Source organism: Rhinoraja longicauda, chromosome 5 (assembly GCF_053455715.1).
Source record: "Rhinoraja longicauda isolate Sanriku21f chromosome 5, sRhiLon1.1, whole genome shotgun sequence".
Classification (NCBI taxonomy): Eukaryota; Metazoa; Chordata; class Chondrichthyes; order Rajiformes; family Arhynchobatidae; genus Rhinoraja; species Rhinoraja longicauda.
This window is the reverse complement of record NC_135957.1, coordinates 79,306,492-79,333,952: the sequence shown is the minus strand read 5'-3', so window position 1 is coordinate 79,333,952 and position 27,461 is coordinate 79,306,492. Positions and strand designations below refer to the sequence as shown.

At 42.8% G+C, this 27,461-nt stretch overlaps 1 protein-coding gene across 3 annotated transcripts in view; it reads left to right on the top strand.

Moving 5' to 3' along the window:
- Nucleotides 1-776: 776 nt before the first annotated feature.
- ascc3 (activating signal cointegrator 1 complex subunit 3) overlaps nt 777-27,461 on the top strand; it is a 328,254-nt gene continuing 301,569 nt past the window's right edge. For 2 of the 3 annotated variants that reach the window (XR_013547292.1, XM_078399847.1), the window contains exons 1-7: nt 777-847; nt 12,354-12,504; nt 15,613-15,760; nt 21,445-22,028; nt 22,355-22,475; nt 26,057-26,258; nt 27,018-27,153. Coding sequence is in view for 2 of the 3 variants with exons in the window: in XM_078399847.1 (XP_078255973.1) it covers nt 12,415-12,504; nt 15,613-15,760; nt 21,445-22,028; nt 22,355-22,475; nt 26,057-26,258; nt 27,018-27,153 (1,281 nt within the window). In the remaining variant the exon portion in view is untranslated. Of the gene's footprint in view, nt 848-3,611; nt 3,712-12,353; nt 12,505-15,612; nt 15,761-21,444; nt 22,029-22,354; nt 22,476-26,056; nt 26,259-27,017; nt 27,154-27,461 lie in introns of those variants that run through there. The other variant, XM_078399848.1, reaches the window with a different exon arrangement.

Below are 27,461 nucleotides of genomic sequence, written 5' to 3'. Positions count from 1 at the left end.
CCACCCCCTCGCTGTAGCCCCACCCCCTCGCTATAGCCCCACCCCCTCGCTATAGCCCCACCCCCTGGTTGTCGTCCCACACCCTAGCTGTAGCGCCGCCCCTCCTCACATATAGCCCCTTCCCTCTCTGAAACCCCGCCCCCACCCTTCACACCCAGCCACGCACCTCCCCTCCCTGCAGCCCCGCCCCTCCTCCCTCCCCTCGCTGCAGCCCCGCCCTTCCTCCTCCCCTCGATGCAGCCCCGCCCTTCCCCTCTCCTCACATACAGCCCCCCTACCTCGCTGTTGCCTCGCCCCCTCGCCTCGATGGTGCCCCGCCCCCTCACACCCAGCGCGATCCCCACATCCAGCCCCGCCCCCACCACCTCACACCCAGCCCCAACACCCATCCCCGCCCCTCGCGCTCGTTGTAGCCCCGCCCCTCGCATGTAACTCCGCCCCTCCTCCTGTCACACTCAGCCACGCCCCTCCCCTCACCTCGATGGAGCCCTCACACCAAGTCCCGCCCCATCTCCCTCACACGGACCCGCCCCTCCCGCTCGCTGTAGCCCCGCCCCCAGCCCCTCGTTGGAGCCCCGCCCCGCCCCACCCCTTCGGCCCGGTTATCTGTGGTTCCCACCCCCTGTTGGCTCGGGCCCAGCCCCCACCTTATATCCTCTTTGCAAGAGCTCCGCCCCCTCTCCCCATAGACCCCGCCCCCCTTGCCTCGGTTAGTTCCCGCCCACCGCGCGTGCTCGTGCTCGCGCACGCCGACCAACGGGCCGCGCCGCGCCGCGCACTTGACGGCACGACCAGCCGGCGACCGGTGTGTGTGTTTTGTGTTCGCCGGAGTCACATAGAGCGGCAGGTAGGTAAATAAGTAAGTGGGTGACGGGAAAGGGAAGATTTGCCGGTCTAAGCACATTCCTCCTCCCCACCCCCCCAAAAAAAGCAGTACTCGATTGGAGTCGCCGGTTTGGCTGCTTACGGTGGCGGGCGGGGGAGAGAGAGAGAGAGAGAGAGAGAGAGACTAAGCTCTGTCCAGGACTGAAGGAGTCTTAGTGTGTGTGGGGCCTAAATAGAAACTGAATGTGTAGGAAGGCACACTGCCACTGCAGATACTGGTTCAAACCGAAGATAGATTTAAAATGCTGGAATAACTCAGCGGGACTGGCAGCATCTCTGGAGAGAAGGGAATGGGTGACATTTCAGGTGTCGAGACGCTTCTTCAGACGCCGCTGAGTTCGATGTGCCGGGTGATGGACTACATGTCCCGGCAGCCATGGCGCCCAGTGCGCATGCCCCGTGGCCACACTCCCTGGATCACTGGTTGCATGAACGTGGCTATTCAAGAGTCAGACGAGAGAGAGTGTTGTATTGTCATGTGTCCCAGACAGAACAATTAAATTCTGACTTGCTGCAGCAGCACAACAGTGTACGTAAATGTAGTACACTGTAAACAATATAATGAGGCCAATGTTTTCAAGAGCGAGTTAGATTTAGCTCATAGGGCTTAAGGAATCAAGGGATATGGGGAATAAGTAGGAACGGGGTTCTGATTTTAGATGATGAGCCGTGATCATATTGAATGGTGGTGCTGGCTCGAAGGGCCGAATGGCTTACTCCTGCACCTATTTTTCTATAAATGAGAAAATAAAGTTCAAGTAAATACATATACACACATGTATACAGATACATCTCCTTTGACTCCTCCCACTTCCTCCAAACCAGAGGCGTAGCTATGGGCACTCGCATGGGCCCTAGCTACGCCTGCCTCTTTGTCGGGTACGTCGAACAATCCCTGTTCCAGACGTACACTGGCCCCATCCCCGAACTCTACCTCCGCTACATCGACGACTGCATTGGTGCTACCTCTTGCACCCATGCAGAACTCACTGACTTCATACACTTCACCTCCAATTTCCATCCTGCCCTTAAATATACCTGGACTATCTCTGACATCTCCCTCCCGTTTCTGGACCTCACCATCTCCATCACAGGAGAAAAACTAGTGACGGACATTTATTACAAGCCCACCGACTCGCACAGCTATCTGGACTACACCTCTTCCCACCCGGTCCCCTGCAAAAAGTCTATCCCCTACTCCCAATTCCTCCGTCTACGCCGCATCTGCGCCCGGGATGAGGTGTTTCAGACTAGGGCTTCCGAGATGTCCTCGTTTTTCAGAAAACGGGGCTTCCCCTCCTCCATTATAGATGAGGCTCTCTTCTACATCCCGCAGCTCTGCTCTTGCTCCCCATCCCCACACTCGCAACAAGGACAGGATCCCCCTCGTTCTCACCTTCCACCCCACCAGCCAGCGGATCCAACATATCATCCACCAACATTTCCGTCACCTACAACAGGACCCCACCACTGGCCATATCTTCCCATCCCCTCCCCTCTCTGCATTCCGCAGAGACCGTTCCCTCCGCAACTCCCTGGTCCACTCGTCCCTTCCTACCCAAACCACCCTAACCCCGGGCACTTTCCCTTGCAACCGCACGAGATGCAACACCTGTCCCTTTACCTCCCCCCTCAACTCCATCAAAGGACCCAAACATTCTTTCCAGGTGAGACAGAGGTTCACCTGCACCTCCTCCAACCTCATCTATTGCATCCGCTGCTCTAGATGTCAACTTATCTATATCGGCGAAACCAAGCGCAGGCTCGGCGATCGCTTCGCTGAACACCTGCGCTCGGTCCGCATTAACGCAACTGATCTCCCGGTGGCCCAGCACTTTAACTCCCCCTCCCATTCCCAGTCTGACCTCTCTGTCATGGGCCTCCTCCAGTGCCATAGTGAGGCCCGCCGGAAATTGGAGGAGCAGCACCTCATATTTCGCCTGGGCAGTTTGCGGCCCGGTGGTATGAACGTCGACTTCTCCAACTTCAGATAGCTCCTCTGTCCCTCCCTTCCCCTCCTCCTTCCCAGATCTCCCTCTATCTTCCTGTCTCCACCTATATCCTTCCTTTGTCCCACCCCCGACATCAGTCTGAAGAAGGGTCTTGACCCGAAACATCACCCATTCTCTCCAGAGATGCTGCCTGTCCCGCTGCGTTTCCCCAGCATTTTGTGTCTATGTTTGGTTTAAACCTGCATCTGCAGTTCCTTCCTACACGTAATGTACATATGAAAATGTCCTATACATACATGTGCACACATATCTATATACTCACATATACACACACAAAGAATAATATGTATTAGTGCAAAAAGACAAAACCTATGCCCCCAGGTCTATGTAGTTCAGAGATTATTTGAAGGTTGTCGTGTTTTGCTACATATGTTTAATAACCTGATGGCTGCAGGGAAGAAGCTGTTCCTGGACATTACAGTTTTCAGGCTCGTACATCTTCTTCCAGGTGGCAGAGGTGAAATGAGTGTGTGGCCTGGGTGGTGTGGGTCTCTGATGAGGCTGCCTGCCTTTTTGTGTGTATATACATATACACATATACATACACATACACATAAAAAACAAAGAATAATAGTGCAGATCTCTTCCTCCCCCGAACACTGCCTAAAACTTTCCCTTTAGTGCAAACAAGACGAGTCAGAGCGTTTTGCTCAGTGCAAAACAATCGCCGCCTTCGCAGGAAATCCTGTGTTCGTACTTGACAGCAATTGCTGGAGGTGACCGTGTGCACGCGTGTAAACATTTATAAACTGAAGGAGAGTCTCAACCCAAAAAGTCACTCATTCTCTCCATTGATGCTGCCTGTCCCACTGAGGTAATCCAGCATTTTGTGTTCTTCTAAACTGTTTTGAACGTGTATCAATGGAATAAAGGCCTTGGTGTTTTCATGGGGTTGCAAGTGACATTGGAAATTTCAATCTTGACTTTGAGCTCTTCAGTTTGTTTCCCCCTGAGATTTGAGTTTGTTGTGTTCTGCATCATGATACGTATGGCACATCAGTGAGTAGGGTATTGTGTTTGTGCTGGTCATTTAACAACTATCCACCAAATTACTTGGTTTTGGTCCATAATTTGTAGGTTAGTAGACTGTGTACTCATCTGTAATTGTAATAAAGATTTTGTCTTTGATCATCATTTCAGGTAGTGAGTACACCGAGTGAGTCTGTCACTTTAACCTAGGTCTTGGTCCATAATGTGTAGGTTAATGCACTATGAGTATGCATCTATACTTGTAATACAGATTTTGTCTTTGTTCACCATTTCAAGCAGTGACCACAGTCTGTCAGTTTCACCAAGGGTGAAATTGGCATGCAATCATTTCTATTGTCAATATTTCTATTGTCACTTGTGCAGTGGTATCCAATTGAAATAATATAACTAACAGCCTTTAGTATTTTTAGTCAACGAAAACTAGCTTAAAGCTATAAAAAAAAATCTTTCTTTTTGAAAAAAAAAAGCTGTTTTGTCGGTGGAATTCTCTAGCCCCTAGACACCCTTTCCCCCATGACACATTTGTTTTTCTCATGCAATTTTCTTTTCATATGCTATTTCTTAGGAAATCTACTGTTCAGATACTGATCAAATACTTAGTCAAGAATAACAGGCAGTATATGTGAATGGACAGACGCATTTCGGGTCCTAACCTGAAACATCGACTGCCCATTACAGAGGCTGTCTGATCCACTGAGTTCCACCAGCATTTTGTTTTTCTTAATCAAGATTCAGCATCTGCATTTCGACACAAAAACCTGGAGCCACTCAGCGGGTCAGACAGCATCGCTGGAGAAAAGGAATAGGCGATGCTTCAGGTCGAGACACTTCTTTAGACTCGAGTCTGAAGAAGGGTCTTGACCCGAAGCATCAATTATTCCTTTTCTCCAGAGATGCTGGTTTACCCACTGAATTGCAGCTTTTACGAACTGTACACTGCAAGGGCCAGGCAGCGAGTGGGCAAGATCATATCTGACCCCTCTCACCCTGGCCACAAAATCTTTGAAGCACTTCCCTCTGGAAGGCGACTCCGGACTGTCAAAGCAGCCACAGCCAGACATAAAAACAGCTTTTTTCCACAAGTGATAGTTCTACTCAATAGCCAAAGTCTGTAGTCTCTTTTTTGCTTTGGTTTATTTTCACCCACATGTTTAGACCCACATGTATCCTTATTGTTTTGATGTGGTTATGCTTTATTCTTAATTGTTAACTGTATGTTTGTGTTGTCATTTGTAAGCGGAGCACCAAGGCACATTCCTTGTATATGCACATACTTGGCCAATAAACTTCATTCATTCATTCTTTTTGTGTCTATCTGGTTTAAACCATCATCTGCAGTTCCTTCCTACACATTCAGTATCTGCAGCGTAGGTTCACTAGGTTAATTCCCGGAATGGCGGGACTGTCGTATGTTGAAAGGCTGGAGCAATTAGGCTTGTATACACTGGAATTTAGAAGGATGAGGGGGGATCTTATTGAAACATATAAGATAATTAGGGGATTGGACACATTAGAGGCAGGAAACATGTTCCCAATGTTGGGGGAGTCCAGAACAAGGGGCCACAGTTTAAGAATAAGGGGTAGGCCATTTAGAACGGAGATGAGGAAGAACTTTTTCAGTCAGAGAGTGGTGAAGGTGTGGAATGCTATGCCTCAGAAGGCAGTGGAGGCCAGTTCGTTGGATGCTTTCAAGAGAGAGCTGGATAGAGCTCTTAAGGATAGCGGAGTGAGGGGGTATGGGGAGAAGGCAGGAACGGGGTACTGATTGAGAGTGATCAGCCATGATCGCATTGAATGGCGGTGCTGGCTCGAAGGGCTGAATGGCCTACTCCTGCACCTATTGTCTATTGTCTCCATATTGCCCTTTCAGCACTATCTCGATATGCCTTGATTCATAGAAATGCTTTAATACCCAAAAATCTATTGATCTATGACTGAGTACACATCACTGAAGGCCAACATGCAAGGATTTTATCAATGTCTTTATTTCCACAATCTGATATAAATTTTCCAGGTCTTCACTTTTATTGTATTATTTTAAGAAAGAGATTAATCTTGTGCTATATGTCAAATGCAGAAAATAATTGGTCACATACTAACAAACTATTTTTGTTATAATATTCATGCACAAACAATACTGGCGCTCACACACTGCTTTAAAAAAAAAGCAAATTAGTCATTGTCCCAGTTAGTAAGTTCCTCATTGTGTTTTGCTTAACATTTTCAATGCAATTACATGGTGGAGCATATGGTTTTTGGTATTATGGCCTACTGGTATTTGGTACCAGTATTGGGATGGTTTATTATTGTCACGTGAACCAGATTTAATGAAATAGTTTGTTTTCCATACTAGCCAGGCAGATGATACCATAAATGATTACACAGATAATGTAAACAAGAAAAGAAATGGAGTGTAGAATATAGTGTTACAGCTATAGAGACAGTGTAGGGAAAAAAGAGTGCAAGGGATGCAATGAATGAATTTTGATGATCAGAAATACCTCCTGAGCGTATAAGTGAACAGTCCAAGAGTCTGTGAACAATAGGGTAGAAGTTGTTAAGCTGTTCTTGAATCTGGTGGTACATACATTCATGCTTTTATTTTATCTGCCTGACAGAAGAGGGTAGAAGAGAGAATAGTAAGGGTGCTAGTAGTCTTTGATACTGTTGGCATCCACAACTCTTGCTACTTTGGATAAAGCAGTTTCCATCCAAGTTGTGATATATCCCAATGGGATGCATTTGTAGAAATTGATGAGAATCATGCCAAATATCCTTCGAATGCTGAGGAAGTAGGTGTGCTTTCTTGGCCATATCATCATTGTGGTTGGACCAGATGAAAATGTTGGTGACACAGCTAATAGTATGAAACTCTCGAACACTTCCACTGTACTTCCACAAAAATTATAAAAAATTATAATTATAATATTCACGCATAAAACAATACTGGCGTTCACACACTGCTTGAAAAGAAAGAAAATTAATCATTGTCCCAGTTAGGAAGTTCTTCATTGTGTTTTGCTTAACATTTTCAATGCAATTACATGGTGGGGCATTTGATATTTGGTATAATGGCCTATTGGTATTTGGTTACAAAACTTACAGCAGAATCTTGATCAGCTGGGCAAGTGGACTGACGTATGGCTAATGGAGTTTACTGCAGATAGGTTTAAGGTGTTTCGGAAGTCAAAGCATGGCAGGAACTTCATAGTGAATGGTAGGGCTCCGAGGAGTGTTATAGAGCTAAGGGATACAGAAACATAGAAACAGAAAATAGGTGCAGGAGGACGTCATTTGGCCCTTCAAGCCAGCACCGCCATTTGTTGTGATCATGGCTGATCATCTACAATCAGTAACCTGTGCCTGCCTTCTACCCATAACCATATAACTATATAACAACTACAGCACGGAAACAGGCCCGTTCGGCCCTACCAGTCCATGCCGACCACTCTCTCTGACCTAGTCTCATCTACCTGCTCTCAGACCATAACCCTCTAATCCCCTCTTATCCATATACCTATCCAATTTACTCTTAAATAATAAAATCGAGCCTGCCTCCACCACTTCCACCGGAAGCCCTTTCCATACAGCCACCACCCTCTGAGTAAAGAAGTTACCCCTCATGTTACCCCTAAACTTTTGTCCCTCAATTCTGAAGCTATGTCCCATTGTTGGAATCTTCCCCACTCTCAAAGGGAAAAGCCTACCCACGTCAACTCTGTCCGTCCCTCTTAAAATTTTAAAAACCTCTATCAAGTCCCCCCTCAACCTTCTATGCTCCAAAGAATAAAGACCCAACCTGTTCAACCTCTCTCTGTAGCTTAAGTGCTGAAACCCAGGCAACATTCTAGTAAATCTCCTCTGTACCCTCTCCATTTTGTCGACATCCTTCCTATAATTTGGCGACCAGAACTGCACACCATACTCCAGATTCGGCCTCACCAATGCCCTGTACAATTTTAACATTACATCCCAACTTCTATATTCGATGCTCTGATTTATAAACCCCTATCCCTTGATTCCACTAGCCCCTAGAGCTCTATCTAACTCTCTTTTAAATTAATCCAGTGAATTGGCTTCCTTCCACTGCCTTCTGTGGCAGAGAATTCCACAAATTCACAACTCTGGGTTAAAAAGTTTCTTCGCACCTCAGTTTTACACGGCCTCCCCTTTATTCTTAGACTGGCCCCTGGTTCTGGACTCGCCCAACATTGGGAACATTTTTCCTGCATCTAGCTTTTCTAGTCCTTTTATAATTTTATATGACGCTATAAGATCCCCTCTCATCCTTCTAAACCCCAGAGAATAGGAATACAGGTACATAGTTCCCTGAAAGTGGTGTCACAAGAAGATAGGGTGGTCGTGAAGGCTTTTGGTGCATTGGTCAGGTATTGAATATAGAAGTTATGTTACAGTTGTTCAATACATTGGTGAGGCTGCATATGGAGTATTGTGTACCGTTTTAGTCACACTGCTATAGCAAGGATGTTGTTCAGCTGGAAAGAATGCAAAGATGAATCACAAAGATGTTGCCAGGACTTGAGGGCCCAAGTTATAGGATGAAGTTGTGCATATGAGGTCTTTATTCCTTGAAGTGCAGGAGACTCAAGGGTGATCTTATAGAATCATGAGCGGAATAGATGGGTGAATGCACCCAGAGTTGGGGAATCAAGAATCAGTGGTAAAGTAAGCAAACTCAATCCTAGCATTTATTTCAAAAGTGCTTGTGTACAAAATAGGGATGTAATGTTCTCATCATAATCATTATCATACTTTATTAGCCAAGTATGTTTTGCAACATACGAGGAATTTCATTTGCCATACAGTCCTAACAATAAAAAGCAACAGAACACACAAATACATTTTAACATGAACATCCACCACAGTGACATCTCCACATTTCTGACTGATGGAAGGCAAGAAAAAGTTCAATCTCTCCCTTCTTTCTCCTCCAGCAGTTGGGGGCCTCTAACCTTTCGATGACAGGACGATCTTACTCCTGTAGCTGGCGATCGGGCCTTCCTCATCAGGGCGATCAAGCTCCTGCATCGGGGGGGAATATCAGTTCCCCTGTGCCAGGCGATCTATCCCCGTCGGGTCTAGTCGAACTTTGTACAGCTTGGAGCTTCCCGACCTCGGTCTCAACCCGGGACTGCGAGCTCCTTGATGTTAAAGTCCGCAGGCCGCGGTTGGAGCGTTGATCCAAGCAAGGTATCGGCTCCGATGGTAAGTCCACGCCCCGCGGGGACTCAAAGTAAGTCCCGGGCATGGGCTCCAGCTCCATGATGTTAGGCCGCAGAGTGACTGGAGGTAGGATCCGGAAAACAATTCCCCCGCCCACCCCCCACATAAAACAAACCAGAGAACATAAACACATACTTTTAAAACTCACCAAAAAAAACAAAAAAGGACGAATAGGACAGATAGACTAGGTGAGGCTGCCATCGAAGCGCCACCTGGTGGAATCGATGTTGAGGCTCTAGAGGGCGCTGGTAAGGCCACATTTGGAATATTGTGAGCAATTTTGGGCACCATATCTGAGGAAGGATGTGCCGGTTGAGAGTGTCCAGCGGAGGTTTACAAGAATGATTCCAGGAATGAGTAGGTTAACCTCTGATGAGCGTTTGTCGGCATTGGGCTCGCTGGAGTTTAGAAGAATGACGGGGTGACCTCATTGAAATATAGAATAGTGAAAGGCTTGGATAGAGTGGATGTGGAGAGGATGTTTCCACCAGTGGGAGAGTCTAGGACTAGAGGCCTCAGAATTAAAGGTCGTTCTTTTAGGAAGGAGATGAGGAGAAATTTATTTAGTCAGAGGGTGGTGAATAATAGACAATCGACAATAGGTGCAGGAGTAGGACATTCGGCCCTTCGAGCCAGCAACACCATTCAATGTGATCATGGCTGATCATTCTCAATCAGTGCCCCGTTCCTGCCTTCTCCCCATACCCCCTGACTCCGCTATCCTTAAGAGTTCTATCTAGCACTCTCTTGAATGGATTCAGAGAATTGGCCTCACTGCCTTCTGAGGCAGAGAATTCCACAGATTTACAACTCTCTGACTGAAAAAGCTTTTCCTCGTCTCCGTTCTAAATGGCCTACCCCTTATTCTTAAACCGTGGCCCCTGGTTCTGGACTCCCCCAACATTGGGAACATGTTTCCTGCCTCTGATATGTCCAACCCCTTAATAATCTGATACTTTTGATAAGATCCCCTCTCATCCTTCTAAATTCCAGTGTATACAAGCCTAGTCGCTCCAGTCTTTCAACATATGACAGTCCTGCCATTCCGGGAATTAACCTAGCAAACCTACGCTGCACGCCCTCAATAGCAAGAATATCCTTCCTCAAATTTGGAGACCAAAACTGCACACAGTACTCCAGGTGCAGTCTCACTAGGGCCCTGTACAACTGCAGAAGGACTTCTTTGCTCCTATACTCAACTCCTCTTGTTATGAAGGCCGACATTCCATTGGCTTCTTCACTGCCTGCTGTACCTGCATGCTTCCTTTCAGTGACTGATGCACTAGGACACCCAAATCTCATTGTTCGTCCCCTTTTCCTAACTTGACACCATTCAGATAATAATCTGCCTTCCTATTCTTACCACGAAAGTGGATAACCTCACACTTATCCACATTAAACTGCATCTGCCATGCATCCGCCCACTTACACAACCTGTCCAAGTCACTCTGCAACCTCATAGCATCTTCCTCACAGTTCACACTACCACCCAGCTTTGCATCATCTGCAAATTTGCTAATGGTACTTTTAATCCCTTCATCCAAGTCATTAATGTATATTGTAAATAACTGCGGTCCCAACACCGAGCCTTGCGGTACCCCACTCGTCACTGCCTGCCATTCTGAAAGGGACCCATTTATCCTCACTCTTTGTTTTCTGTCTGCCAACCAATTTTCTATCCATGTCAGTACCCTACCCCCAATACCATGTGCTCTAAATTTGCCCACTAATCTCCTATGTGGGACCTTGTCGAAGGCTTTCTGAAAGTCAAGGTACACTACATCCACCGCCTCTCCCCTGTCAATTTTCCTAGTTACATCCTCAAAAAAATCTGTGGAATTCTTTGCCACAGAAGGCCGACAGTGGATATTTTTAGGCAGAGATAGATTCTTGATTAGTACAGCTGTCAGAGGTCATGGTGAGAAGCAGGAGAATAGGGTTAGGAGGGAGATATGGATCAGCCATGATTGAATGGCGGAGTAGATTTGATGGGCAGAATGGCTGAATTCTATTCCTATCGCTTTTGACATGAGGACATAGACAATAGGTGCAGGAGGAGGCCATTCGGCCCTTCGAGCCAGCACCGCCATTCAATGTGATCATGGCTGATCAGGTTTAAGGTGGGAGAGGAAAGATTTAATACCGTCCTGAGGCAACTTTTTCACTCGGAGGGAGGTGAGTATACGGAACAAGCTGCGAGAGATGGCTGTTAAGGCAGATACTATAGCAACGTTTATATGACATTTGGACAGGGACATGGACAAGGAATGTTTAGGGAAATATGGGCCAAATGTAGCCAAATGGGATCGACGTAGATGAGGCATTATGGTGGGTAGGGTCAACTCGGGGCAAAGGGGCTGTTTCCATGCTCCATGACTGACATTTCCATATTATTTACTCTCGGGGGATATGAAGCTGGGCCAGCAGGTTTACTTACAAGTTGTAAACAGGAAATGGCTATTGTTATTTGTTGTAAGTTATATCATTTAACTATTCTACTTATATTTAATATACATTTAAAACGTGTATGTTTCCATTTAAGGGTAACAGGTGATAAACACCTGTTGTCGCTTGTGTTTGGTGCTGGCGTTTGATGCTGGCCATTAAGGGATTTACTTTGGAAACTGACAAGCACTATCTTTCAAGTCATCCCCAAACCCTACCCACCGTGATCCAGTAGATGCTGTACATATCAGTCCTTTTGAGAGACAAACATCCCTGTATCTCCACTTATAACATGAAATTCAGTGGGAAATAAGGCCTTGTATTACAGAAAATAATGAAATAGATGATTTTCTAGGAATGCAAGACTTCTGTGATGCAATTTTGTATGAAGTTCACCTGTGTGACATTTTATTCTAGGTTTTATTCAGGCTATCATGAAGCGTCCCGCATCTGAAATGTTGACTTTTTTTACAGAAAGTGATCACATCTGCTGAGTGTTTTCAGTATTTTCTATTTTTATTTCAGATTTTATTTTCAGATTCAGCATCTGTAGGCTTTTTTTTTTTTCATGTTTCGATTTTATCAGTTGTGGCAAAAGAGGATGGCCTTATATTTATGCCCATTTAAATACATTTGACATTAGTTTGCCCTTTTCCTATTTTATTGATATATTTGAAATTTTATTTCTCTAGCTCCAGTGCCATAATTCCATAAGTCTAGTTTTCTTTTGAGGAACTTGTGCGTCAGTTAAATAATTGCATGTCCTTTTGTCTGCAGAGTTTGCAAATCCCAGGAGCAATTCGATTACTTTTCCTATGGATCAATAAGTCACGAATAAATGGAACTACCTCGTTTAACTGGAGCTTTGCGCTCCTTTTCGAATGTCACCAGACAAGATGAATATATTGAAGATTCTTCAGAAATGATAGTAGGTTTTTAGAATTATATTTTAAATTTAATCTGATGCAGCTGGAAATAGAGTAAAAGTAAATGCACCAGTGATCATATGTCTATATTGCAAAATGATTTTGGCATATATTAATGTGTGGACTGCTGGCACATTTCCACATAAAAATCCACGGAAGTGCATTGTTATTATTTCAATGATAGTATGTGAGCTCAATACAAAATTGTTTTAGGGCAATGAATATTGCCACCTAGAGAAGATTATTAATTTTAGACCATATAAGCATTATATTAGTGAGTTTTTGGTTGAAATTTGTAGACTATTTTAGGATTTCACTTCCTTATTTTATTTTTATTACTTGGTAAAGTGGTATCTCAAATGGTTTGCTGCTCTGTCACCATTTTCATGCAGAATATAATTGCAGTGTTGACCTATGTTAGGGAATCAAACAAGTGTCACAGCAAGCTTGAATAGATTACCAGTATTGTCTCTATTGAAGTGAAATTACAGCATTGAAATATTTTTTGTTCATTTTTATGTAATACCTTAACAAATAATGTGGGGAAGGAACAGATTGCCTTGTTTTTTTTGTTAGCTGAAGTATATGACTTGACTTGTCATTCACTATTAATGTTCAAATGCTGCTATTTATCAGAAAGTCCTTTCTTCTGTCAGACTAGACATTGGCATCAACCTACTGAGTATTGTGCAGTGCAAAATTGAGCAAATCATGCACTTGCAATTTGCTGACTTTGCACTTCTTGTCATAATGACTGACATGGCATGGTGATAATACACTTAACTCATTGAAACATATGTATGCCAATTGCTCACTTTCTCTACTTGTATTTTTCTGATAACTGAATATTTCCCAAGTTTTCTCTATACCGTTGAAATAGTCCTGCATTATCAGAGACTTCCTCCATCAATGCTTTCCAGGGAACGTCACAATAAATAACCTTTTACCCTGCAATGCTCTGCATTGTTGATAATTTTAAATAGTTGAACACTTGTCACTTCCTTTCTATTTAGAAAGAAATCTGAATAATTTATGTTAAAAAAAAATCCCTATTGAATCTCTGCTCAATATTATCCCACTGTCTCAAGCTTTGAATAATATTTTACATCCTAGATATCATTCTGATGAACCCTCCTTGATTTCAATGACCCTTTTGTCTTGGGACCACTAAAATTAATTTGAAAAATACATTCACATTTTTGTTCTGTTTTAATCATTTATTCTTGTTCCATTCACTTTTTTAACATCAGGTAGTGCGTTCCAAATTTGGACCACTAATTATATTAAAAAAAACATTTTCCTTGCGTTGCCTAAATACAAATAACAGAAGTAGGCCCAAAATTGATTTCCAATAGGGGGTTGCATGTAATCCTCATGTAAAATGTATTCGCGATGGAAATTAATTGATATTTGGGCACTTGTGGCTCAAGGGATAAGATAAGTAAATAATTAGTTAAGATGTTGACTGTAGGAATAAACGGGTCCTTTTCAGAATGGCCGACAGTGGCGAGTGGAGTACCGCCAGGCTCGGTGCTGGGGCCGCAACTATTTACGATATACATTAATGATTTGGATGATGGAATTTGAAGTAATACAAGCAAGTTTGCAGATGACACAAAGCTGGATGGCAGTGTGAACTGCAAAGAGGATGTTAGGAGGTTGCAGGGTGACTTGGATAGGTTGCGTGAGAGGGCAGATGCATGGCAGATGCACTATAATGTAGATAAATGTGAGATTATCCACTTTGGCAGCAAAGACAAGGAGTCAGATTTTTATCTCAATGGTGTTAGATTACGTAAAGGGGAAGTGCAATGAGACCTGCGTGTCCTTGTACACCAGTCACTGAAAGTAAGCATGCAGGTACAGCTGGCAGTGAAGAAAACTAATGGCATGTTGGCCTTCATAACAAGAGGATTTGAGTGTAGGAGTAAAGAGGTCCATCTGCAGTTGTATAGGGCCCTGTTGAGACCACATCTGGAGTATTGTGTGCAGTTTTGGTCTCCTAATTTGAGGAGGGACATCCTTGCTATTGAGTCAGTGCAGCGTAGGTTCACAAGGTTAATCCCCGGGATGGCAGGACTGTCATATGAGGAAAGATTGGAAAGACTGGGCTTGTATTCACTGGAGTTTCGAAGGATGAGAGGGGATCTTATAGAGACGTATAAAATTCTGAAAGGACTGGACAAGCTAGATGCAGGAAAAATGTTCCCAATGTTGGGGGAGTCCAGAACAAGGGGCCACAGTCTAAGAATAAAGGGGAGGCCATTTAAAACTGAGTTAAGAAAAAAACTTTTTCACCCAGAGAGTTGTGAATTTGTGGAATTCTCTGCTACAGTAGGCAGTGGTGGCCAATTCACTGGTTGAATTTAAAAGAGAGTTAGATAGAGCTCTCGGGGCTAGTGGAATCAAGGGATATGGGGAGAAGGCAGGCACAGGTTACTGATTGTGGATGATCAGCCATGATCACAATGAATGGTGGTGCTGGCTCTAAGGGCCAAATGGCCTCCTCCTGCACATATTTTCTATGTTATTGAACGGTGGAACAGACTATATAACCTACCCCTCGTTGAAATTCCAATGTTATTGTCTTGTCTTAATTTACGTTGATTTGACAGCAAAGCCACCATTTTCAGTCCCTGACATATAATTAAACCCTTGATACTGATTTAATTTTCCTCCCAGCTCACTTACATAAACTGAAGCTATCTTACAAAACTAGGAAATCCTATTTTGATCTAGAAACTTTATTCCTCACAGTGTCACATTCCATCAGATAAAGCACTAGAGTTCACTGAAATGAAAAACAGGGAGCTGCACTGAACTTGATTAGAACTTTTACATGGCCCAAATTGAGTACATCGTTGACTTGTTCACCGAGGCTTACAAGAGGTTGGGCCTTATATTCAACATCTCCAGGACGAAGATCCTTTACTTTGTTCTGTATTTTCATGAACTTGAAACCGTAACACTAGGTTTAAATGGGCAGCAATTATGGCTAAGTTAATTTTTTTCTCTCTCAATAAGGTATGCATTGTCTTTTTGTGTTTTGCTTGCCTGACAATATTATTGATGCTATCTTAATTTTATCTTTTTGCAATGTACTATCATAGACAAAAAGATCAAAGAGGAAAGAACACTTCTGCAAAACAGGGTTGAGTTGGAAGAATATAATTCATATAGTTGAGAATATACCAAAGAAGGAATATGAGATTATTAATGATGATCTCAAAAAGATTTTGAAGGCTGCTAGACAATTTGGTAAGTTAATATAGAGTCTGTATTTTTTTTTGTGTGGAAATTCAACTTTAAAATAAATCAAGATTCAAGATTCAAGATTCAAGATAGCTTTATTTGTCATCCAATATTGGACGAAATTCAGTCACCCACAGTCCAACAATAAAAGCATTAAATAAGCATTAAAATTACACAACCCCAAAAAACTCCCAAAACACAGTCCAACAATAAAAGCATTAAATAGGCATTCAAATTACACAACCCCAAAACCCCCAAAACACAGCCCAACAATAAAAGCATTAAATATGCATTCAAATTACACAACCCCAAAACCCCCAAAAACACAGTCCAACAATAAAAGCATTAAATAGGCATTCAAATTACCCAACCCCAAAAACACACAAAAAAAGAAACATCCATCAAAGAAACATCCATCACAGTGAGTCTCCTCCAGTCCTCTCTCTCCTCACTGTGATGGAAGGCCACAATGTCTTTCCCTTCTCCTGCTGTCCTCGCCCGCAGTCAGGTTGTTGTGGTTGCAGGCCGCGCCGGACGGTCCACAGCGGGCCAAGCCCAAGGCGCGTCGCGTCGCAGCCGCTCCCGCAGCCTCCGAAGACGGCCGGCTCCGCTGATGATAAGTCCGATCCGGGGCGGGCGAACACGCTGCTGCTGCCGCTGTTGTTGCACGTCGGGGCGGTCGTGGCTCCCGACATTGAAGCCCCCGCCCAGCAGAGAAATATCCCGCGGCCATCTTAGGCCGCGCCGGACGGTGAAATGTCCGCGCCCCATGCCCCGCGATCCGGGGTGGGCGAACCCGCTGCCGCTGCCGGAGCTCCCGATGTCGGCATCCACGCGGCCCGAGCCTAAGGCGAGTCGCAGCCGCAGCCGCAGCCGCTCCCGCAGCCTCCGAAGACGGCCGGCTCCGGTGATGGTAAGTCCGATCTGCGGGCTCTGCGAACCAGAGCCCTGGAGGCCGCCAGCTCCAGGAGTTGGGCCGATGGTAGGCCGCAGCAGGAACGGAGACACGGCCCAGAAAACAAAGGTCGGGTCTCCGTTCGGAAGGGACATCTATTTACATCTATTTACAATGTTACAGTTCCCCCCCTCCCCCCCACATACACACACAGTACACAAACACAAAAACACCACATCACAACTACAATTCAGACAAAACAAAACAACAAAAACACAAAGACAAATGGACCGCAGGTGAGCCGCAGCTGCTAGGGCAGCGCCGCCATTTTGGTACTATCAGATCCTATTACTATTTATTTACAAAATTACACACTTTATATATTTTTTTTAAGCGAGAGTCGTAAATCTATGTCCTAATGCTTATCTCTGATCTTGTAAAGATGGCAGTGGAACATCTTTTTGAACTGTTGTAGTTTTGTGGGCGTGTTCTTAGGATTTCCGGAAATTTTGATCTAGCTTTGGTGTCCAAACTCCAGGTTAGATTGTATGCAGCATGGAGGTAATGTTGTTCATGCGATCTTGTTGGTCAAAGTCTAGTCCTACACTAAATTTAAGTCATACATGACAGTAAAAACAAAAAGGCTGGGTGCAAACAAAACCCCAAGACATTAGTGCAAAACGCAATTTTAAAAATAAGACCTTGGCAGTTCAAGAGGTTGTCTGTCATGATTTGTTGCTGAGATAAGATTATGATTGTGCAGGTCAGATCAATAACCTGATATTCCAGGAATGTAACTGTTCCTGAACATGCTGGTGTGGGACTTCAGGCTTCGCTCCTTCACGATGGTGGCAGTGAGAAGATATCATGGTTCATTTGGTGGGGATCCATGATAGATGCCACTCTCTTGAAGCAACACTTCATGTTGTTGCTTTTGATGATGAGGAAGGCTGAGCCCATGATGGACTGAGCTGAGTTCACTAGTCTCTGCAGTCTCTTGCACATTGAGCATTGGAATCTTCACACCAGGCCAACAAATTATGGTACTTTCTACAGTGCTTCTGTAGACATTTGTTGGAGTTTATGGTGACATGCTGAATCTCTTTAAATATTCTAAGAAAGTAGAGGAGTTGGGGATCTTCTTCATAATTACATCCATACACTGATCCAGGATAGGTTATCCGAAATGTTAAGGCCAGGAATTTGAAGCTGCTAACTCTCTCCTGCGCAACCCACCACTGAAAACTGGCACATGGTCTCCTGGCGTCCCATTTAGCCAACGATTAGTTCCTTGGTTTTGTTGTAATTCAACAAGAGGATGTTGTTGAGGCACCACTCAACCAGGCATTCTATCTCTCCTGTGCACTGACTCATCACCACCCCTTGATTCGGCCAACCACAAAGGTGTCATGGGCGAACTTTTAGAAATTGGATCTGTTTGAGCCACACAGTCAGAGGTGCAGAGAGAGTAGGGCGGGGGATAAGCAAGCAGACTTGAGGTGCACGTGTGTTGATGTTCAGTGAGGAGGAGAAGTTGTTACCGTTCCGTCCTGATTGAGGGCTGGCTCATGAGGAAGTCAAGGATCCAATTGTAAAGGGAGTTCCAGAGCCCCAGGTCTTTGAGAGGAAGATTGTGTTGGCTTGGTATGACAATTGCAAAGCACAAGATGCAAGTTCATGAACAGCAGACAGATACATATGTGCCTATTATCCAGATGCTCCGGAGCACATTTTAGAGCCAGTGATATATCAACTGCAGTTGACCTGTCGTGATGAATTGAAGTGGATCCAGGTCATATCTGAGGAGGGAATTGATCCAAGCAATAACCAACCTCTCATAGAGCGAGGCTGCACTGAAAAAGATCCTTTCTGCAAAAGCCATCCATACTGACCAAGACACCCCATCTTAGTTTGGCCCTTTTGCATGTGTTTGGCACATATCCCTCCAAACATTTCCTATCCAGTTGTCTTTTAAATATTATAGAGTCACACAGCATGGATACAGGCCCTTTGGCCCAACTTGCCCACAGCAACCAACATGTCCCATCTATACTAGTCACACCTGTCTGTGTTTGGCCCATATCCCTCCAAACCTGTGCTTGCCATGTACCTGTCTGATTGTTTCTTAAATGTTGCAATAGTCCCTGCCTCAACTACCTCCACTGGCAGATCGTTCCATACACCCACCACCCTTTGTGTAAACCAGTTACCCCTCAGATTCCTATAAAATCTTTCTCCTTCACCTTAAACCTATGTCCTCTGGTTCTCGATTCTCCTACTCTGGGCAAGAGACTCTGTGCATCTACCAGATCTATTCCTGTCATGATTTTATACACCTGTAAGATCACCCCTCATCCTCCTGTACTCCAAAGAAAAGAGTCCCAGTCTGCTCAACCTCTCCCTATAGCTCAGACCCTTGGGACCGGTTAACATCCTCATAAATCTTCTCTGTACCCTCTCCAACTCGACAACATCCTTCCTGTAACACCCAGAATGGAACACAATACTCTAAATGTGGTCTCATCAACGTCTTATATAACTGCAACATAACCTCCAACTTCTATACTCAATACTCTGACTGATGAAAGCCAATGTGCCAAAAACGTTTTTGACCACCCTAACTACCTGTGATGCCACCTTCAAGGAATTATGTACCTGCACTCCTACATCTCTCTGTTTTTCAACACTACCAGAGCCCTACCATTCACTGTGTAGGTCCTGCCCATGTTAGACTTTCCAAAATGCAACTCCTTATAATTGTCTGTATTAAATTCCATCAACCATTCCTCAGCCCAGCTGGCCAACTGATCAAGATCCTGCAGCAATGTTTGACATCTTCATAATCAGCTATACCATCCAATTTTGTATCGTCTGCAAACTTGCTAATCTTGTCATGTACGTTCTCATCCAAATCTTTGATATAGATGACAACAGTAATAGGCCCAGCAACAAACCCTGAGGCACACCACTAGTCACAGTCCCCAGTTCAAGAAGCAATCTTCCATCATCACCCTCTGCTTCCTTCCATGAAGCAAATTTCCATCCATTCAGCTATCTCTCATTGGATCCCATGCGATCTAACCTTCCAGAGCAGCCTACCACGTGGAACCTTGTCAAATGCTTTGCTGTTGAAATTATACCTGCCTCAACCTTTTCCTCTGGCAGCTTGTTCCATTTACCCACCACCCACTGTGCGAAAAAGGTGCCCCTCAGGTTCCAATTGATTATTTTCCCATCTCATGAAGAACGTAGAAAATAGAACAGTACAGCACAGGAACAGTCCCTTTGGCCCAAAATGTTTGTGCTGAACATGACGCCCAGACCAGATCTTATCTGCCTGCACATATCCCTTCATTTCCTGCATATCCTTATGCCTATCCAAAAGTTTCTGAAATGCCACAATCATATCTGCTTCAACCACCGCCCCAGCTGTGCGTTCTAGGCACCCACCACCCTTAAGGCACTCACCGTATACTAACATCCTCTAAATCTTGATTTACCTACCCTGGAAAAAAGACTCTGCATTGATCTTATCGAAACGTATAAGATTATTAAGGGGTTGGACACGTTAGAGGCAGGAAACATGTTCCCAATGTTGGGGGAGTCCAGAACCAGGGGCCACAGTTTAAGAATAAGGGGTAGGCCATTTAGAACTGAGATGAGGAAAAACGTTTTCAGTCAGAGAGTTATGAATCTGTGGAATTTTCTGCCTCAGATGGCAGTGGAGGCCAATTCTCTGAATGCATTCAAGAGAGAGCTAGATAGTGCTCTTAAGGATAGCGGAGTCAGGGGGTATGGGGAGAAGGCAGGAACGGGGTACTGATTGAGAATGATCAGCCATGATCACATTGAATGGCGGTGCTGGCTCGAAGGGCTGAATGGCCTCCTCCTGCACCTATTGTCTATTGTCTATTGATGCTGTCTATGCTAAGCACTTCATTAGGGTGGAAGTACCGATTATCTTTAGTTTTCATTTTGCTTCACATTCTATGTCTCTTAAATATACCAGAGCTCTTCATCTTGGGACATGAAGATAATTTTTCATTACATTAATTAACTCCATTGTGCTATTTTATAGTCACTTTGAGGATGAAACTACTGCCCTTTGGTTTATGAGTGTTTAATTTGTGATGGGATAATGGGATATTGTTTTGTTTGTAATGTATTCTGTTTCATAATGATGGAGCCAAAATATGAGTAGAGATGGCTGATGAATATGAAATAGAAAAAAATCTGGATGCATAATTAATTTGCAGTTAATGTGGGCTAAATACATTTAAAAGAAATACAGCCTTTTAATGCTCATAATTTTCTTTATAAAATCATCATGCTCCAGGCGTTATAAATGTCAAGACTAGTTGCTTAGTAATCGAAGATAGTGATTATCAGAAATAAATGTCAAAATGGCAACATTAACGCTGAAGTAATTGTAATTATACTGTACAAATTATACTGTAATTGTCCAAGAATATTTGATTTGTCCAAAATTGTAAATTTTGGGCTGAATTTACCTCATTCTTTGTGCTTTGGTAATAAACAAAAACATTTAAAATTTTGGATAATGTAAAAGCAATTGATAAAAAACATTTTCCATCAATATCTGTAAAGGTACGATGACAGTGTGTCGCACCTAATGATGAAGTCTTGAGATAATTGGTCATAAAATGTTTTGAATCCTGACATTGATTCGGTAATTTTGTTTCTGACGTATTGGAGAAACATGACTTGAATGGGTAGGTCACTGAGCATGTATGTGTAACAGCTAAAATGTTCAAAATACTTATTTTCTCTGCAGTTGGTACTGAACAGGAACAAGATACCGTGGAAAGTGCTGCTCTTTTTCTCTTCAAAACTTTTCATAACAAGGACCATGTTGGACAAGAAGAAACAAAAGCATTAAAACAAATGTTTGGGCCATTCCCTTCCTCTGCTGCCACTGCTGCCTGTAATGCCGTGTATAAAATTGCTGCATATTTCAGTGAAGAGGAGCTGCAAACGTTAATTTCTGCAAATAAATCTGCAAGCCAAAATTCTCAAGTACAGTTTGGTAAAAACATTAATTTTTCGTTTGAATCATTTACTTTGGAATACCTAGAGGACCTACCCTTGAACTGTGAGGAAAACAGCTGCAAGGATTTCAGTCTAGACTATGATAAATATTTAAACAATTATCGGGAAGATTTAAAAAATGGATTAATTGATAATTCAGATCTAAATTCTTCAAACAAAGTGGATGGTTCATTTTTAAGGCAGGAAGTTAATAGCTACATTGTTGGAACCTTGCAAGAGCCAGCAGATCGACCAACTGCCGATGACTTGTGTGGAACATTATTTGAGATGCTGGCATCTCCTAAAAGTGATGATGAACTTCAAAATGAGGTATGTCAGATAGTAGGTTTATAGTTCCAAACTCTCCGTAATGATTCCATAAATGTTAAGAATTAAGTAAAATGTAAGTTTTCAATAAAACAAAATTGTTCTCAATTATAGAAAATGAAGGATGTGAAATAGAGTAATGAAGCACTAAAACACAGCCCTTTCTCTCTGCCCCCTGTCCCACTCCTTCTCCCCACCCCCCACCCCCAATTTTTGGGCCCCAGGCCATGCCCCCCCCCCCCCCCCCCCGGCATTGTGGTTTGTATTTCGTCAAAATACTTTTAATTCATTAAATGTTCCAGATTTTTTCAAGATATATTTTGTTTTAGCTGTTTGAACTTCTTGGACCTGATGGATTGGAACTAATAGAGAGGCTTCTACAGCACAGACATATGATCATTCAAAACGCTCTCACCCACCCTACGGATCCCAAGCACAGCTACCTTCAGGGTAAGAAAGTTCCTAACGGAAGAAAAAAGATTTGGAACTGAATTAATTTTTAATGAGAACTATTGAGGAACTACTTGTGTTAATTGCTTTCAATTGTATTTATAGAGATGAAATGAATTGATACGTTTTAATTCTGGTAGAAAAATGGGACCTTAAATGCGTGTTTGAATTGGGTGGAAAAATAAGCATTGTGGGTGTTACATGTGGTTAAAATAGATGCTTATAAATTATTTGTTTAAATGGCGGGACTGTCATATGAGGAAAGATTGGAAAGACTGGGCTTGTATTCACTGGAGTTTGGAAGGATGAGAGGGGATCTTATCGAGACATAAGATTATTAAGGGCTTGGACACATTAGAGGCAGGAAACATGTTTCCAACTTTGGGGGAGTCCAGAACCAGGGGCCACAGTCAAAGAATAAAGGGGAGGCCATTTAAAACTGAGGTGAGAAGAAACTTTTTCACCCAGAGAGTTGTGAATGTGTGGAATTCTCTGCCACAGAAGGCAGTGAAGGCCAATTCACTGGATGAATTTAAAAGAGAGTTAGATAGAGCTCTCGGGGCAAGTGGACTGAAGGGATATGGGGAGAAGGCAGGCACAGGTTACTGATTGTGGATAATCAGCCATGATCACAATGAATGGCGATGGTGGCTCGAAGGGCCAAATGGCCTCCTTCTGCACCTATTTTCTATGGAAAGGAAACATAGCTTCATTTCTAGAGTGATAGAATTGTAAAATAATCATTGCTAATCTTTGGAGAATCTGGGTTAGATCGGACTTGTCTCCATATTATACAAGAGGACTTAGAACTATTGGAGCTGCTGCAAAAACAAAGATCAATGTTATGGTACCAGAATGAGAGATTACATCTATCAGGAACTGTTGAAAAGGCTGGTTCAACCTCTGCAAGAGAGATAATGATAGAGATTCTCCAAGATTAGTTGTTGATGAAAAGTTGCTCTTTGACTATTTTAGTTTTTCATTGTTTTCAAATATAATGGTGAAGTGATGGAAATATGGAAAGTAGTGAAGAAGAGTTCAATGGGAATCTAGCAAGCAAATGGGGAGAAAGGAAACAATGTTTTTATTTCAATGGTGTTGAATGAAGAAGGCTCTGATTATAAACACTGCCCTTATCCCCTTGGACCATATAATCTGTTAAGATTAATCCATCATCATTGCCTAAACTTGTTTATGGTTAATTCCTAGCCGCATGGGTAATTGTTATGTGAATGACTCTGTAAGCCACTCTGTTTAACGTCAATATTGGATAGGCAATAAGTCCTGGTTTACTGGCATGCCGCTTCCCCTAAATAAATAAAATATGTCAACCTTGAGTTGAAGACCATCAGTTTAAGATATTATAATTAAATTTATAAAATGATTAATGTTGGATTCAATTACAGCAGTGCTGTTTTGACATAATCCTTTCAAGTGATATCAATAGGATATCAATTGTTTAAAAATCTTTGTTATTTATAGAGATGGAAGGTAAGAACATAAGAAATAAAAGCAGGAGATGGCCAGTTGGCGCCTGCTCAGCCATCCAAGAAAATTATGTCTGATTTTTCAAAAGATCTTCAGTACTGTGTATCCCTTAATTTCCTTAACATGTAAAATTATTAATCTCTGTCTTCATTTTTACTGAGCCTCCACATCCCTCGGATGGAGAATTACAAAGATTCACTACCTTGGGGTAAAATAATTGCTTTTCATGTTCTGAATACCGAATCACTTCTTTGAAACTTTCCTCTCTAGCATTCTGGACAACCTTGGAAATATCAACTCTGCAAACATTCTGTTAAGCCGTGGCAGAATTTTGAATGTTTCCGTGGGATCACCTCCCATTGAATTATTTTTTTGCTGCATGTCTTCTTAAAAAGCAAACCTACCCATCCCAAGGATAAATCCAGGACGATTAAAATGTACAAAAGTGGTGAATGTGGGCTGGGATTCATCCTGTGAGGATTCCAGAGAAAGATGAGTTACCCAATGCTGTTCATTTTTCTTCTGCAATGCAGGAATCCCTTTAAAGGTTCATTTAGACATTGAAAGAACAGCCAACGCATCAGGTATTGATTGTAACGTTGGGGAAAAGGGCAACAGGTTGTATTTGAGAATGCTTTGAGTGAGTTGCTGCCAATTGGTGTCTCCTAATACTTTTCACAGAGAGCATCTTAGAATAGATTATGATTGTTTAAGACATTACCTATGTTTACCATCCTGCGTTGATGTACAGTAATCGCATTGCCCATATCAACACCTGGAGGGATTCATTTTAGTATCACAATTGAAATTCCGTGCGTTTGAGTATGGGGACATTGCCTCTATACCTTTTATAGTGGAATTTGATGGTACTCCACTAGGAGATGGATTTCATTGCATAGAACCAGTGCTTGGAGGTATTAACTGTACAATTTATGGTGGATGTTCTCTCACCTTCTAACTCAATTATATTTTGAACAGTCCAGCTGGGGAAGCAGCAGACACAAAAGCATCTGCTTGAGGTTCTCCCTATTTGCTGTATTTTTGATATACATTTGACATTTAGGGAGCGGTAGGCACGGTAGCGCAGCGGTAGAGTTGCTGCTTTACAGCGAATGCAGCGCCGGAGACTCAGGTTCGATCCTGACTACGGGTGCTGCACTGTAAGGAGTTTGTACGTTCTCCCCGTGACCTGCGTGGGTTTTCTCCGAGATCTTCGGTTTCCTCCCACACTCCAAAGACGTACAGGTATGTAGGTTAATTGGCTGGGTAAATGTAAAAATTGTCCCTAGTGGGTGTAGGATAGTGTTAATGTACGGGGATCGCTGGGCGGCACGGACTTGGAGGGCCGAAAAGGCCTGTTTCCGGCTGTATATATATGATATGATATACTCTCCAAGTCGGTCTAATTCTTGTGTTCCGTAATAATTGGAGAAAGGCTTGGAGCCAGTCAGATTCCTTTATTTTAACCATAATGTCAAGAAAAAAATAACAAGGGATGCAGTGGAGAGGATAGCTGACTTGAGAAACATCCTGTATCTCAATCCTGACATCTGTATCATGGACAGGTAAAATTATCTAACACTTGATAGATGGTGTAGGTTGAAAATTCTTGCTAAGCAAATCGCGTTTATAGATTTTTTTTTTACATTCATAATTTTCTTTGAAACATTAATCACAGCATATCAGACATTAATCAGCTTGCCTTTCTAGAAAGCATGCCAAGAAATACAAGAATAGATGGTGTTAATTAGTTGAGTTTCATTTCTAGGTACACCAAACCTCAAAGATTTGCTATGTTCTTAAATGCCAGAATCAGGAGAGCAGACTATGCAGAGTTCCCATTTACAAATGCATGCTATTGCTGACCCATAGAGAGGATTCTGTGGAATGGTATCCAACCCTACCTTTACCTTCTATGACTATGTCTTTTCCAACCATCCTACTGTTTCCTGTCATTTTGTATTTTTAAAGTGATGTAGCCTGAGATGTTTTATGAGACACAACTACGTGACACAGCTTAAGATGTTTTACTAGATCTGAAGTGCTCAATAAATACCAAGTAGTCATTAAATTAAATTCATTTAATGTTACAGATGCTTCAAAGAAAGGCTTGGGAGGAAATTCACAACCCATATATGGCTGTCAAGTCACTGTCCATTCTGAACAAGAAAAGCAATTATTGAAACTATGTCGGAAAGAAGAAAAACGGCTAGCTAAACGAGAGAAAAAAGATGAAGGGGAATTTTCAGGAGATGCACTTCAATGCTTTGATCCAAAGGAATTGCGATTACAACGGTAAGGTGGCATATTTCAAACTTATTTATTTCCAACAATTTAGTTGTGCTGGTGTTGGAGAAGGTCCATAGCAGGTTTATGGGAACGATCTCAGGGATGATTGGGTTACTTGCCTGTACTTGCTGGAGTTTAGAAGGATGAGGGGGTGAGGGGGTGATCTCATTGAAACTTGGATAGAGTGGAAGTGGAGAAGATGTTTCTATTAGTGGGAGAGTCTAGGACCAGAGGACACAGCCGCAGAATAAAAGGATGTCTCTTTAGAAAGGAGATGTGGAGGAATTTCTCCAGCCAGAAGGTGGTGAATCTGGAATTCATTGCCACAGGCGACTGTGGAGGCCAGTCATTGGGAATTTTTAAAGCGAAGATTGACAGATTCTTGATTAGTAATGGTGTCAAAGGTTACAGGAAGAAGGCAGGAGAATGGTGTCGGGCAAAATTGCCTAATTCTGCTCCTATGATTTATGAACTTATTTTAGTATGTTACCAATAAATGGAATTTGAACATACCCTTAATTTTCTGCCATATTGTTTGCAAACAGTTCTCTTTCATGAAGCGGAATGGTTTCATTTATTATATGAATCAGAACTCGAGTCTGAATGCTCAATTATGCAAGATGCTAAGTGTCCAGTCATTAACTCATATTTTATAAAATGAGCCTCAGATCACTTTTTGATTGTCTTTAAAATTGAGAATCGCAGAGAATATTCTTGGGGTTAAAGAGAAATTTATGGTTGTTATTTTTTTGGTATCTTTTAAAGGGAGGATGCTCTACAGAATGCACGAATAGCACCAATTCTTACAAGGCAATATAATTATGAACGAATTCATTACCCACATGTTTATGATTCATATGGTGAAGCAACACTGTCCTCAGCTTTTATTGCTGGAGCAAAGGTACGATCTTGATGTTTTGGATGCTTAAGCTACATTAACTTTATGACTTTGGTTCTTGCCATCTAAATACTTTGATGCTGAATATTGTTAATGTTCTTATGTTTCATTATGTGAATAGCTAATGAGCAATAATTACATTTCCTTATTTTTGTCTACTGTCCAAACACCAAGAACAAAAAGAATGGGAGTAGGTTAAACAGCCCCTTGAGTTTCTTCTGCTGTTCTATAAGATCATGGTTGATCTGATCTTTAGGTCTCAACTAAACTTTTCTGTCTTGATTTCCCTGTTGTCCAAATCCCTTTCAACC